The following is a 14396-nucleotide window of genomic DNA, read 5'->3' as shown; positions in this document are numbered from 1 at the left end:
CAGAAAATATTATAATATTGCTTTCCACAATCTACTACAATATTAAGGTTCCACCCTCTTTTGCTATACAATGTTTTTTTCTTCTTCGGCATCTTTAGACTAACTACTATCCATTGTTCAAAATCATGGCATTTTTTAATTCTAAACAACTTAGACCAAACTCTAAAACTAAATCAAAAATATCATGCTTTATGCCCTTTGAACTAATATTATAAGCTCAGGAAGCCTAAAATCCATGCTGACTTTGGGGGTAGGGGTTATTAACATGAAATTCCATCTAGTTCTGCATATTCTAGCAGGTAAATATCTGGTACTATTGTTGCCTTAAATGAGATTTGATGATGATGGTGATTTTAATAAGAACTTTACCTTAACAAAAATCTATACCCATACATTTTTTATTTAGAACTAAGTGGAACTTAATGCCATAATAAAAATGCACATAACACCTTCCTATCCCAAAGAATGTGTGTGTCAACTTTGAAAATGAGCTATTTACACCAGGGGAAATAGCACCCATTTTAATGGGATGGGATTGTAAGTTGAGGCATCATTATGCTTGATCTTGTGCATCGTGCAAAGCAGAGACAGAAAAAGAAAGAGAAAGACAAGTTGACGAGTTAGGTTTTCCCACTAGGTGCTAGAACAAGACATTCTTTTGCCCAGAGCAAAATTCAAATTATCAGAGACAGTTCTTTACTTTACACATTTAGGTTAACACTTTGAGAAATCTTGCTACATCTCCCTGGCATCCAAATTTTTGTCTTTGATTGCTCTTCTTTTCTCTTTAAGGTAACCTTAAAGAGATGGTTTTCCCCTGCTGGATGGCAAAATAAACTGGAAATGGAGATGCTGAACCTTGAATGAATGCAAAAGGCTGGATGCTTTTTAAAAATAATTTTGTCTGGTCACGCACCCTCGGGAGGTTAAACGAGAAGTCTAAACATGCAGAAATATCTCAGAAAACACCCCAGTGTCTCCTGCCCCAGATTTCCTTTTATAAAGACTGCAGTGCTGCAGTTCTATGGCAACACCATATTAATGAGCCAACAATTGTCTGATGTCTTTGCCCATGGCTTTCAAAGTTGCCTCTTGCTCTTCCGACCCTGGATAAAGTGAGGAATGACACCTAAAGCAAAAAAAAAAATCAATCTTTTGTTACTTTGCATCAAGCAAAAGTGGTGGGGACAATTAGCAAAGTTCACAATCATATGGCAAATGTATTGGCTCTACTAAACCCAGAAGTTTTTTTTGGGGGGGGGAAGCTGCATTCTGGTGTGCCCTTAGTTGGGTGTAGGACTCCTTGTATGCAGTAGAACTTACTTCATAATAAAAAAATTACCTGAATCATTTCAACATGTGAAACTATTTTTCCTTTGCACCTTTGGCATGTTAACAAAACCATTTAATTTATTTCAAGATGGTGATCGCCTACTTTCTTTAGATAGAGCTTATGTTTAAATTGTCATGCTATTTTTTTAAAAACTCTGAAGAATGATTCCATCAAACGCAAAGGAAGGATCCTGAAACAAATGAGTGCTGATTTTTGCCTAACCTACGACTGTACCATTTCCGAGTGCTGCAGACAACTTCTGTAGAAGGAAAAAAAAACTGTTTAATTTACTAGAACTTACTACCAGAGGGGGCAGGGATAAAAATTCCCAACCCAAATGAGGGAAGATGTTTGCAAAAGACTTCGCAATGTGGACAGGTGATTTGATGCATAGGTAGCATCCATAGAACAGGTGGGGGCAGATATAAAAAATGATTCAGCATTTTAAAAGTATTATTATTCTTGTCAATGTGCAATCTGCTGGGCTGAATTTCCAATTACTCCCTTCTTTTTGCTTCTTAAGCCACTGTGGTTCCCCTGAGTGTTTTGTGTTATCATAAAGCAGCCACACCTTTTGAATTCCCCTCCCCCCCCTTAACATACAGAATGACTGACCTTTCAGTGTCAAGTCCTTGAGAAACAACACCTTTACTGTCAGGGATTTCTTTTAAAGAAATCCTTTTTTTTTTTTTTTAATGTGTTCAGGAAAAAGAAAATCTTAACCGGGACTCAGAAGGTTCCCGTCTCCTGCTACCTCTGAAACGCTGCATTGCAGATGGAAAAGTAACTCCAGGCATGCAGATACTCGCAGACACGCGGCAAGACTCTCGCTTTTGCTCGGACCTGCCGTCCAGAGGGCCGAAATCACGCCTTTTCACGCGCCCTATAGAAACTCGGCCACTCGTTCACTTTCTGGCTTTCTACCGGCCCGGCGCGCTGTCCTTGCCTCTCGCGGAACTGGCCTTGGTGCTGAAACCGCCATGGCTGCCCCCAGCGAGACACACACGCCTTACCTGAACCCGTCCGAGCCAGACCCTTTTCCCCAACCTAAGCACAAGGCCTGCTTGCCGGGATGTTCTCCTTAGGGAGGGGATTCGGCGATGGCCCATCCCGCCACCGCCCTCTCCATCTCGCCACTTCCAGAGCGTTGGGGGGAGGGGAGGCAGCGAACTGGGCCCGGCTGCTCCCTAGACCTCCGCTGCCGCAACGGCGTCTATGGGAAAGCGAGAGGGGAGGGGAGAAGGGGAAAGGCAGAGGAAGGAGAAGAATCAAGAAAAAGCATACATAAAAAAACCAATCGGGGGGGGGGAATACATGCGGATAGTAACAGTAATAAAAAACAATGGGAAGAGGGATGGAAGAGGAAGACTTGGTTATGAATGCAGTCCGGTGCACACTTGGTACCAGAAAGCAGAAAGGCACGAAACCTGGGGAGGAAGGGGACTACGTATCGCCCTGTGAGTTAAAGCTTTAGGTAACATTCAAGGGATACAAGGAAGGGAGAGAAAATACAGGCCGAAGGGGGAAAAAAAGAACGAGGCTGATGAATGGGACCAGAAACGGACAGCTGGAATTAGGCTGAAATTCCTGGCCGGGGGAGAAAGCGAGAGGGGAAAGGCGTGGCTTGGCCGCCAAGGGTGGGACTTGGGCGTCCTTGGCCACGCCTCCCCGGCACGCGCGATGCCGGCCAGCCCGCCCCTTTTGGAGACAATGTGCGGCTCCGATATAAAAGGCGCCGCTTTCCAGAGTCGTCCGCTGCCGGGAAACCCGCCCAAGGCGCCTCTCCTAAGTCTTCCAAGATGAGCTACACGCTGGAGCCGCTAAGCAACCCGTCTTACCGGCGGGTGGCCGAGAGCCGGACCACCTTCAGCCGAGCCAGCGGGTCGCCCTCGAGCGGCTTCCGTTCTCAGTCTTGGTCTCGGAGCTCGCCCAGCCCGGCCTCGTCGGCTTACAAGCGCAATGTGGGCCCCGGGCGGACTTCCTACGGCTCGACGGTGCTGAGCTCCACCGACAGCCTTGAGCTGAGCCAGTCGTCGCTCTTCAACGGCGGCGTTGGCGCCGGCGCTGGCGGCGGGACGGTGGAGCTGAAGCTGAGCCGCTCCAACGAGAAGGAGCAGCTGCAGGGGCTGAACGACCGCTTCGCCGGCTACATCGAGAAGGTGCACTCGCTGGAGCAGCAGAACAAGGAGCTGGAGGTCGAGCTGGCCGCCCTGCGGCAGAAGCAGGTGGGCCGTTCGCAGCTGGGCGTCGCCCTGGAGCAGGAGCTGCGCGAGCTCCGCGTGGCCCTGGAGCAGGTCAACCACGAGAAGGCGGCGCTGCAGCTCGACTCGGAGCACCTGGAGGAGGACATCCAGCGCCTCAAGGAGCGCTTCGAGGACGAGGCGCGCCTCCGCGACGACGCCGACGCCATCACCCGCGCCCTGCGGAAGGACATGGACGAGGCGTCCCTGGTGAAGGTCGAGCTGGACAAGAAGGTGCAGTCTCTGCTGGACGAGGTGGCCTTCCTGCGCGGCAACCACGATGAAGATGTGGCCGATCTGCTGGCCCAGATCCAGGCCTCGCACGTCTCCGTCGAGCGCAAGGACTACCTGAAGACCGACCTCTCGTCCGCCCTCAAGGAGATCCGCTCCCAGCTCGAGTGCCACTCCGACCAGAACATGCTCCAGGCCGAGGAGTGGTTCAAGTGCCGCTACTCCAAGCTCACCGAGGCCGCCGAGCAGAACAAGGAAGCCATCCGCTCGGCCAAGGAAGAGATCTCCGAGTACCGGCGGCAGCTCCAGGCCAAGAGCATCGAGCTGGAGTCCGTCCGCGGCACGAAGGAGTCCTTGGAGCGCCAGCTGAACGACATTGAGGAACGCCACAACCAGGATCTCTCCACTTACCAAGTAAGCCAAGGGCTCGGATAGATGATCTCGGGGGGGGGGTGAGAGGGAGGGAGGGGAAACTCTTCCTGGAACCGGGTTCTTTTGGAGCTTGTAGAACACCCCCCCCCCGGATTGCGACAGGGGAGGGGTGAAGAGGAGGAGGAGGGGGGCTCCTTTTCATGGATAAATGAAAGATTAAATCAAAGGGGGTGTGGCGGGATGGGAGGGGGAGTGGACTTGGGAAATGAAAAAACAATAAGTCCCTACAATAACTGGAGGAGGAGAAAGAGCCCATCCTGTCTAAGTTAAACTAAGACACTAGGGGAGAGACCAACTGATGCACCCACCTCCATGAGAAAGATGGTAACATCCAAGGGGGGCTTTCAGCTTTAACATTCCTGCTGTGGGGGGATGGAAATGGGGCAGGAAGAGGCCTATTCCCCACAGTCAAATGGGGGGGGAGGATTTTGCCAGCTTTCAGACATAATGGAACTGGGAGGGGCAGGAAAAGGACGGAAGGTAAACGCTATCTCCTTCCTCATTAGCTCAACCATCCCTACTAAATGGGAGAGTCTTTGTGACGTCCCAATTGCAAATCTGAGTCAAACTGGAATCCATAAGTTATAGCTGCAGGGCAAATCCATTTATAAAATGGGAGTGACCAGACAAAATTTCTCCTTATGCCTCTTTGGGGAATAGATCAGTGTCACAATACTTCTGTGAGATGCCTCTTGCTTTTCTGCTCTTCCTGGCCTCCTTCCAATGTCTTGCTTGGCAGTTCCCACCCTTTGGGGGTGAGTGTGCCAGCCCCAGAATTTCTGCCAGGGGTGCAGAGAGAGGGGGGGGCCTAACACAGTTTCTTGAGGGGTGCCACAAAAGGGAGGGGGGAATGGAGCAAAGAGGAAGTTTTATTCTTCTAGTATGTGGGACATCACCTCAAGAGATGTCATCTTGTAACAGAATGGGGTGATTGGAATGGGAAATGGCACTTCAAAGCTCATAAGATGCAGAGTCCTTTTAAAAAATAAATAAATCGTACTTTCATTTCAGGCCATCCAAAAATGCACAGATTGAGAAGACTATGCAACTGATTTCCATCAAATAGAATTTGTGCTGGATCAGAAGTTGCTTGGGGAGAAGCTTGGGATAAAAAGAAATGCAGTTCTTGGGGTTTTCTCTCTAAAAATGCAGCTGCTGAAAAAGGGATTAGGGAAGGAAAATTGGTTCTGTACACAGTCCCAGCAATCTATTTCCAAACACTATTAGCACTATTAGGGAGAGAAGGCTTCAAAGTTAATTCAAGTTCCAATTTCTTTCTAAGGGTTACTAATGTTGACCAAAAAACCCCCAAAGGATTGGTTTTAAAAAGGCAAAATAGGAGAGATTCACTATGCAAAAGGAATAAATTGAGACATTTTAATAATGTTCAGAGGATTGCCTTAATTGCTAATAAGCTTAATCAAACCTGCCTCTCCAACAGCATCCAAAAAAGTGGATCTGGGGGGAGGGGTGGAGAAAAAGAAAAGCACTTATGAATTGTATTCTATTCAGTCGTCAGCACTGATAAATACTTAATGTTTTGTGCTTGAGCATCAAATATGATTCTGTGTCGGAATTGCAAAGCATCTAAGTTGTAAGCCATGTCCTATAAGTAGGGTTTTTGTAATCCATTAACATAGTTCTAAATGATGGAAGAGTTGAAACAAGTAACAAATCAAGAATGCTCTACTCTTCTTGTATTTATTATTTTTTCTATAGACCTAAAGAGGCTATAAAATGAGAGACAACAGATAAAATGATAAGATGGGAACAATCTGCATATAAAACTGTGCTTTAAGCATACCTGCAATTAAAAAAACCCAACATTTCTAGGATATCAAAGTTATTTTCCTTAACACTTCTCAAAAATCCATCTGCAGGCTGATGACTCAGCAGGAATCTGACAGTTGCAAGATCACTCGTTATAACCTGAAAGTGACAGTCATTGTGTTTTGTTTTTAACAGACAGTAACATTTGCTTCTAGGAGGCAATTGCCTGCAATGCAGAAGGGGTTTCTGCTCAGCCAAGCTCTGAACAGACTAGTCCAGTGCAAAAGGAGACTCCATGCTGCTATTTTATTTCAAATCCAGTTTAATCATCCTCCGTGAGGCCATTTGGAAAGCAGACTCTACAAATCTAAATGACTTTCCCTGAATTAACTTTTAGGAAGAAGATAAAAAGAGAAAAGGAAGGAAGTCCGTCAGTCTAATGCAATCTTATCCTGTCCAATCCACCCCGAGGTTCTGCAATGCAGAACTTGGCTGGCGTCAAAAGTCATAAAGTTGTCTGCTCTTGAGTGACATTGAGCATTACAAAAAGAAATGTAACCCTTTAAAATTAGGAAAAACCTCAGTCAGCAAGCAGATCAGATAGGCTGTGTTTCTTGGGATAATTTAACCTCCAGCTACCCGTATTTCAGAAATTGATGCAATGTCATCTCCCTTACAGCTGCAAAATTGGCCATTGCAGAAGTGAAAAATGGAAACAGTGACAGAATGTATAACTGCAACGTCCAAGGCAGAGCAAAGGTTTCATCACTTAATAGCACCAGCTTTCTTTATATGCCAAAAATTCAGTTTCTAATGACAACTTAAAACCAATGTCACATTCATTGGGATTGCCCAGGGAAAAATCTCTTGCACTGCAGGAATTATCTGAACTTAATGAAGATCCTGGCTGCAGAGATTTCCCAATCTATCTATTGCCCAAATATATTTTTTTTCCTAGTAAAAATCTTGTAGATATGGAAAATCTGTCTTGGGCGTTAAGTACCATATTGTTCCCATGAGTTCTGAAGACTTAATGCTAACCTGTATTAAATTCCTTAGGATTTGATTAGGATATAATTACTAGCTCTGCTGCATCATCCACCTTGCCAAAACTGAACCACTCCCTCCACTAAGTTACCTTTTCTTGCTGTCATTGAAATGCTATTCCAGAGGATCTTTGGATAGAGATCCTTTTCAGAAAGCTGAACCAAAATTGGAAAAAGAGTCACCTCTCGCTATTCAGATCAAAGTCAACTGGTTTTTAAAAAGGAAGCTTCTTGGCTGACCATTTTAGCTGCAGTACATAAATAATCCTAAGTACTTGCTGCAGAGAGACAGTTTGGTCTAGTGGTTAAGCCACCAAGCTAAAAACCGGCACATTTCGAGTTCAGTCCCACTTTAGGCAGAACTGGGTGACTTTGGGCCAATAATTTGATTTGAATCTTGATTAATAAAAAAGAGTTAGGAAGTTCATAGCTGCTCCCAGAATTTGGGGGACCCAGACCAGTCAAAAGAATTTATTGGTCCAGATATACTGGTTCTCACTGATTTGAAACCTGTGTTAATCTTCACTGCACTGGATTATACTCTCAGCCCTAAGAAACAGGCAGTGGCAAACCACTTCCCAAATCTTGCCAACAAAACTTCAGGGACTAAACTAGCCAAGTCAGTGCTGACTCAGAGATGTGTATCTATGCGGTACAAACAGCTACAGGCATTTTTGTTGTTCGGAAAGAGATCATTTTTCAAGATCCCTCTTTTCCTGCCCAACTGAGATGATTCTGATTCTCAAGATGCCAAAATTTATTTTCACAAAAATGGCATGATTTATAAAAGAAAACTTGAGTCCAGATAACCATCAGACATTTGACATTTTTAGGTTCAACCTTTTTTTTTTTTTTTTAGCCTGATTCCTATCTGCCTTAGCCAGCTTGGCCAATTTGGACTTGATGAGGTGTCTAGTCCAGAGCATTTAGAGAGTGCCGGATTGGAAAAAATCTTTTAATTTTTAGAAATGTTTATTAAGATTTTTTTTAATAAAAGGGATACTCCAATAAGGATCTTCTCTACAAAAGAATAATTGTATACTAAAATTCTATTGCTTCTTGGCTTTGAGCTCCTAGAACTTCATCAGCACTGGGCATTTTTTATAATGCTGTAAAAAATAAAAAACTATTCGTTCTGGTCAAGATAAAATTTTAAATTCATTATCCTTTCTTTCTGCTTTCAATCTGTTTTTTTTTTAAATAAAATCTCTGTTTCTAGTTTGTTATCTTTCCCACTTTATCTTCTCCTTCAATCCCCCTCCCCCCCCAGTATCCAAATGTAGTGAGCTTTTTGTACCCATGCTAAAGAACCATCTGTATCTTGGTTGCAGGACACGATCCAACAGCTTGAAAATGAGCTGAGAGGTACGAAGTGGGAGATGGCACGTCATTTGAGGGAATACCAAGATCTCCTCAACGTCAAGATGGCTCTTGACATTGAAATTGCTGCCTACAGGTACTGAGAACGCAATGCAGATGTAACCAGACAGGCAGTTTCTATTGCAGACACTTTTTAAAGCTGCAGCACAATTCATCTGCAACAGAGGAGGCACTGTGACTGCTAGCTGAGAATTTCGCTGGCGTCTTAGCACTCTTTGAATTTATATATCTGGTCCAGTAATTATGCTTGTTGCTTCTTAAATAACTCTGTATTCTGTGTAGTAGAAAGCCACACAATTCCTTTGATGGAACACTTACTGGCTTGAAAGAGATCCACAGTGATTTTCAATGGACTATGCTGCTGTCCTAAGTATAATTATTAAGTCCTGCTGAAGTCAACTAAACTTATATTTGGGTAGCAGCATTATGCTATGGAGCTACCACATTAACCATGTCCTGCTGAAGTCAGTAGGACTAGCGGGTGCTGTTCCTTGAACTTCATTTTCTCTCTCTCATTTTGTTACTCACAAAATATAGCTGCTCCAAACTGGAATGGAAGATTTTCTACTTTTAAACGCCTTTAGAAACCCCAGAAGGAAAATTAAACTGAACATTTTTAATTTCACATTAGTAACATAGCTACACCATTACGTCATTGCTATTAAACTTTATTTATTTATCTTTATTTAGGATTATTTGGGATTTTTCCAAAATCAGATAAAAAAGCTCCAGGAAATTGCTAATCTAGGGAACTATTTTGATCACAAACAAATAGCTGGCAATTGGCCCTGGTTATCCATAGTAAACATTTATATCTGATTACAAATAAAGGATTTTTTTTCGTTTTGCTAGATGGATGCTGCTACTGATGGCTGGCATGCCTATCTTTTTTTATCCAAGAAGAGATTTTAATTCTATGTCAATAAGTCATAATACTTAAATATTTAAACTTCCTTGAAGAATTTGAACATCTGTGTTTCCAACATAGACCTATTTTGAAAGTGCTAGAATGTGCTGATGTACATGTATGCAAAGCAAATTGCTCTAAGAATAATCATACTTTTCATTTTAATGGTTCATTTTTTTTTTGTTCGCTTTAATGACAAAAGTATGTGGAGTAAAAAAAAAAAAAAGTCCAGTGGTCAATTGTGTTGGCATTCAAAGTGGCTAATTCTTCACGAGGAAAAGAGCAACAACTATAGGTATTATTAGTTTACTACAAAAAGAAAAAAATACGCAAAGGGCACAATTTAGCCACTGTCACTGATAAAAAAAAAATTACATTGGTCACTGGGCTGAATCTGCATTCCAGCTCAGGCAACAGCTCTTTAAACCAATGCAATGCTCTTCAAGGCAATACAAGGATTCTTAGTACTTCTAAAAGTAGACGCCTCTTTGTATTCATGAATGACCTCTCGGAAATGTACATAATCTGGAAAATGAAGATATAAATTATGGAGATGTATGGGAAGCAAGTGAGCTGATTGTTATTTCCTCTTATCTTGAGAGGAAGATGTGAATGGGAAGTTAATGACCAATTGTATCTCTTCCATTCATATCAGCAAAGTGGTTCAGAAAGAGAATATTAAGGCACATAAGATGCTCTCTTACTAAAGAGACTATATTTTAAACCCATTTCAGCTTCTTACAGAGATGTCTCTCTGTCTGTGAGTGTATACAAGGAGCTGTGGTTCGAATGCAGTATTGCAGGCTAATTCTGCTGACTGCCAGGCGTTTGATCCTCACTGGCTCAAGGTCAGCCTTCCCTCCTTCCGAGGTTGGTAAAATGAGGACTCAGATTGTTGGGGGCTAGATGCTGACTCTGTAAACCACTTGGAGAGGACTGTAACTGCTACTGCTATTGCTATACACACACATATGCATACACACCTTTGCCTTGAGATGTTGGTGATGCATATTAACAGTTTCCCTCTTATTTCTGTAGGAAACTTCTTGAGGGTGAAGAAACAAGATTCAGTGCCTTTTCTGGAAGCATCGTTGGGCCAACATTTACACATAGGCAACCTTCCGTCACAATATCAACTACCAAAATACAGAAATCAAAAGCTGAAGCACCAAAACTAAAGGTCCAACACAAGTTTGTAGAAGAGATCATTGAAGAGACCAAAGTAGAAAACGAGAAAACTGAACTGGATGAAGCTCTTGAAGCCATGGCTGAAGATCTGGCTGCTGAAACTCGAGCAGCTGAAGAAAAGGAGGAGGAAGTTCTAGAAGAGGAAATCGTAGCAGAGGAAAAGGCTAAAGTAGCAGCTGCCATCCCAGAAGGAGAAGAAGAAGAAGAAGGGGAAGAAGAAGAGGAAGGTGCAAAATCTGATGAGGCACAAGAAGGATCAGAAAAAGAAGAAGAAAAAAGCGAAAAGGAAGAAGGTGAGGAAGAAGCAGAAGAAGAGGCCGGAGAAGGAGAAGCTGAGGAAGCTGAAGCTGAAGTAGCAGAAGAACCTGAAGGAGATGTAGAAGAAGTCATTGCACCAGAGAAGGTAGAAAAGATGAAAACGTCTCCTCCCAAATCACCCCCCAAATCACCTGTGACTGAAGAAAGTAAAGAAGATGGAGGTGGTGATCAAGAGGGGGAGGTAGCAGAGGAGGAAGAAGGAACAGAGAAAGTAGAATCCCCATCAAAAATAGCATCTCCTGAAAAACCAAGCACTCCAGACAAAGGATCTCCAGAAAAAGCAGGCAGTCCAGAAAAGGCTGGGACTCCAGAGAAGGCTGGGACACCAGACAAAGGAAGTCCAGAGAAGGCTGCCTCCCCAGAGAAGGCTGGGACTCCAGAAAAAGCTGGAACTCCAGAGAAAGCAGGGACTCCAGAAAAAGCTGGAACTCCAGAAAAAGCAGGGACTCCACAGAAAGCAGCCTCTCCAGAGAAGGCAGGAACTCCAGAGAAGGCTGCATCTCCAGAAAAAGCAGGGACTCCAGAGAAGGCTGGAACTCCAGAGAAAGCAGGGACTCCAGAGAAGGCAGCCTCTCCCGAAAAAGCAGGGACTCCAGAGAAGGCAGGGACTCCAGAGAAAGCTGCATCTCCAGAGAAAGCAGGTACTCCAGAGAAGGCAGCCTCTCCAGAGAAAGCAGGTACTCCAGAGAAGGCAGCCTCTCCAGAGAAAGCCGGTACTCCAGAGAAGGCAGCCTCTCCAGAGAAGGCAGGGACTCCAGATAAAGCTGCTTCTCCTGAAAAGCCAAGCTCCCCAGTGAAAGATGTGGAAGAGGTTATCTCCACCACAAAGGCTTCCACCGTTGGTGCAGAAAAAGAATCAAAAGAGAAAAGTGAGAAAACTTCCAAGGAATCGACTAAAGAAGACATAGCAGTCAATGGGGAGGTTGACGATAAGAGGGAGGAAGAAGATGACTCCAAGAAAGAAGAAGACAAAGGTATCATCACCAATGGTCTGGATGTGAGTCCTTCTGAGGAGGAGAAGAAAGGGAAGAGTGAAGAGAAAGTCGTGGTGACGAAAAAAGTGGAGAAGGTCACCAGTGAAGGTGATGGGACCACCACCTACATCACCAAGTCCGTAACTGTCACCCAGAAGATGGAAGACCACGACGATACCGTGGCAGAGAAAGTGGTGTCCACCAAGACAGTGGAGAAGGTGACTTCTTCACATGCCATAATCAAAGAAATCAAGGAAAACGGTGACTAAAAATAATCATTTCCCCTTCTCTAAAGAGCTTGGATTGGTGCAAAAGGTTAAGCCATACGACAGCTGCAAAAATGCATGAAAGTGGCGGCTTCTCAGCAGAACAGGTTCTCTCATGGCGTCTCCAAAAGGACCGTTGGTTTTCTTTCTGATCTATTTATGATTTCTGTGCCATACCATACCCAGGGGTTGGGGAGGGGATGCATGCAAGCCCGGTGCACTCCCTCTGCAGAACTTTGGGGATTTTCTTTTTAAAAAACAAAATATCATGCATGAGCTGTTACTCTTCCAGGGGATGTTGCTGAATTTTCCTAAGCTGCTGTTTGGACGCTTCTGAGGAATGTCTTCAGATGTATTATGCAAAGAATAAACTGAGCCAAATAAACAATAACAAAATAATGAATTTAAAAAAAAATAAATACCCTGAATTCCCCTAGCCTTAAGCTACTTAACAATTATGTTTACCTCACTGGTGCAATTAAGGTGGACTTCTGTCCGTGAGAGAACCTACGTTGACATGCACAGTATGCAACCTTTTGTTGTTTGATGTAAAACAGTCACGGCCGTTTGTGCTCAATAAAGGTCATATTGGAAATGAGCCTGGATTGCTTGAATCTTTGCTTTCTCTCTGAAGTCCAACATTTTAGGAGCTAGGGAAGGTCTTTGCAGTTACCTAAGAGCACAGAACTTGAAAAACTATACTGCAGTAGGACATTTGAAATTGCACCCTCCCAATTCATCCACATCTGCAGGAATACTTAGTGCTCAAATGCTACTTTGCAGGGAAGAAACACCTCAAAGACAAGTAAAAGTAACAAAAACCAGTAGCTCTTGGAATTAAATCTTTCTCCCCCCACACACACACAATTACAATTTAGTGTTTTTGAGGTTCACAAACTGGAAGGAAATCCCTGCAACAGGAAATGTAATTCTCTGCTTCTCTCCTCAACCCTGCCCCAATATTAGGCATATGTACATGCGTATGGGTGTAGTTGTACATGTGGAAAGAAGTAAAATAAACTGTATGTATCCAGTTCTCCCAGAAGAATCAACAAAACAAAAAAATAAATGGGAAGTTTGTTTTAAAATAATATATAATTTGGCCCCAAGAGATTTCTCTTTTTTTCTGCAGTTAGGTCACAATAGTTGAATTGCAATATATATATATATATATATATATATATATATATATAATCACTTGAGTCCATATCCCGAATATTGCTTTTAAAAGAAATCTGAATTTGTGTCCGTTTTAAGCATGGGTGCATACACATATATCTTGGAGTGAAAAATTAAGCTCACTAGGAAATAGATAAGCTTACAAGGCATCCTGAACTAAATCCTTTAAATGGTGAGGATGAATTTGAACAAGTTTGTACAATGTGAACCAATGTTTGTATTTTAACATTGGATAATATGAAGGAACAGAGAATGCAATTTCCAATAAAGATAGGATGTTTCACAATGCCCCCCCCCCAAAGGTATATATGTTGTTACAAAAAGAATTTAATTTCAATGCAAACTACAATTATAGTCCAGCCCTTCTAGTCCATTGAACTGCAATTCCCATGATATTGGTGGGATTTGATATGTTAATATGGGGTTGTGTTAGGAAAAGTTGCTTTAGAAGAAAATAAGCACCCAATGTACTGCCCAATTTTAGAAGGTTTACCTCTTTATAACTTCCTCAATCTCTGAGATATTTTGGGTGGGGAGAGAAAATGTCTCAGCATTAACTAACTGTTCAGTAGTATCAATAAATTAAATACCAGCTGAGATATTGATGAGATACTCAGACTCAAAGAACATGAAAGGATCCAGGAGCTAACAGCATCTTCTATAAGAGCACACCAAAAACCTAAAGAGTTTTTGGCAAGTTTGCAGTTCTGTGTCACAATGGACAAACCATAGCCCATCCTAGGAACTCATCTCAGTTTCTGGACCTTCAGTATGAATCCAAAATGGGATTAATAATGCATATTCCTATTCTAAACATCATGATTTAAGAAGAATCAGAAGGATTCTTTAAGAAGGAGCTATATTTGCTCAAACAACTATCTAATCCAGCATCCTGCTTGCTCGTTGGCCAACTGATCAATTTTAGATAGCCCACCAATAAACCTAAATGCAACAAAATTGTTCCACTGTGCTTGTTAACAACAAGAGCTATGTTACACTCTCTCAACAGGCTTAATTGGTTTCTGAAATAATTTTAATTAATTTTCTGGCATTATTGAAATAATAATTAACCGAACAGACTGAGTTCCCACAACATGGTAAGCCACAAGGACAACCTACCAGAATGATTATT

The 14396-nt window shown here is 43.0% G+C and overlaps 1 protein-coding gene across 1 annotated transcript; it reads left to right on the top strand.

Moving 5' to 3' along the window:
• The first annotated feature begins 3074 nt into the window (after nucleotides 1-3074).
• Nucleotides 3075-12683, top strand: NEFM (neurofilament medium). Its single transcript, XM_039354195.1, has 3 exons — nucleotides 3075-4218; nucleotides 8384-8508; nucleotides 10378-12683. Exons 1-3 carry the CDS (start codon nucleotides 3133-3135, stop codon nucleotides 12086-12088), a joined length of 2922 nt encoding a protein of 973 aa, XP_039210129.1. The 5' UTR covers nucleotides 3075-3132; the 3' UTR covers nucleotides 12089-12683.
• Nucleotides 12684-14396: the final 1713 nt, after the last annotated feature.

This window comes from Crotalus tigris, unplaced genomic scaffold, assembly GCF_016545835.1.
Source record: "Crotalus tigris isolate CLP2741 ecotype Arizona unplaced genomic scaffold, ASM1654583v1 scf7180000018549.3470463, whole genome shotgun sequence".
Taxonomy (NCBI): Eukaryota; Metazoa; Chordata; class Lepidosauria; order Squamata; family Viperidae; genus Crotalus; species Crotalus tigris.
The sequence above is the reverse complement of the archived record's forward strand: the minus strand, read 5'-3'. Positions and strand labels throughout refer to the sequence as shown.

Coding starts and splice junctions, on each gene's coding strand:
- NEFM (XM_039354195.1), top strand. CDS start 3,133: ATGAGCTACACGCTGGAGCCGCTAAGCAACCCGTCTTACCGGCGGGTG. Junction 4,219..8,383: donor AGGATCTCTCCACTTACCAA/GTAAGCCAAGGG, acceptor TCTTGGTTGCAG/GACACGATCCAACAGCTTGA. Junction 8,509..10,377: donor ATTGAAATTGCTGCCTACAG/GTACTGAGAACG, acceptor TTATTTCTGTAG/GAAACTTCTTGAGGGTGAAG.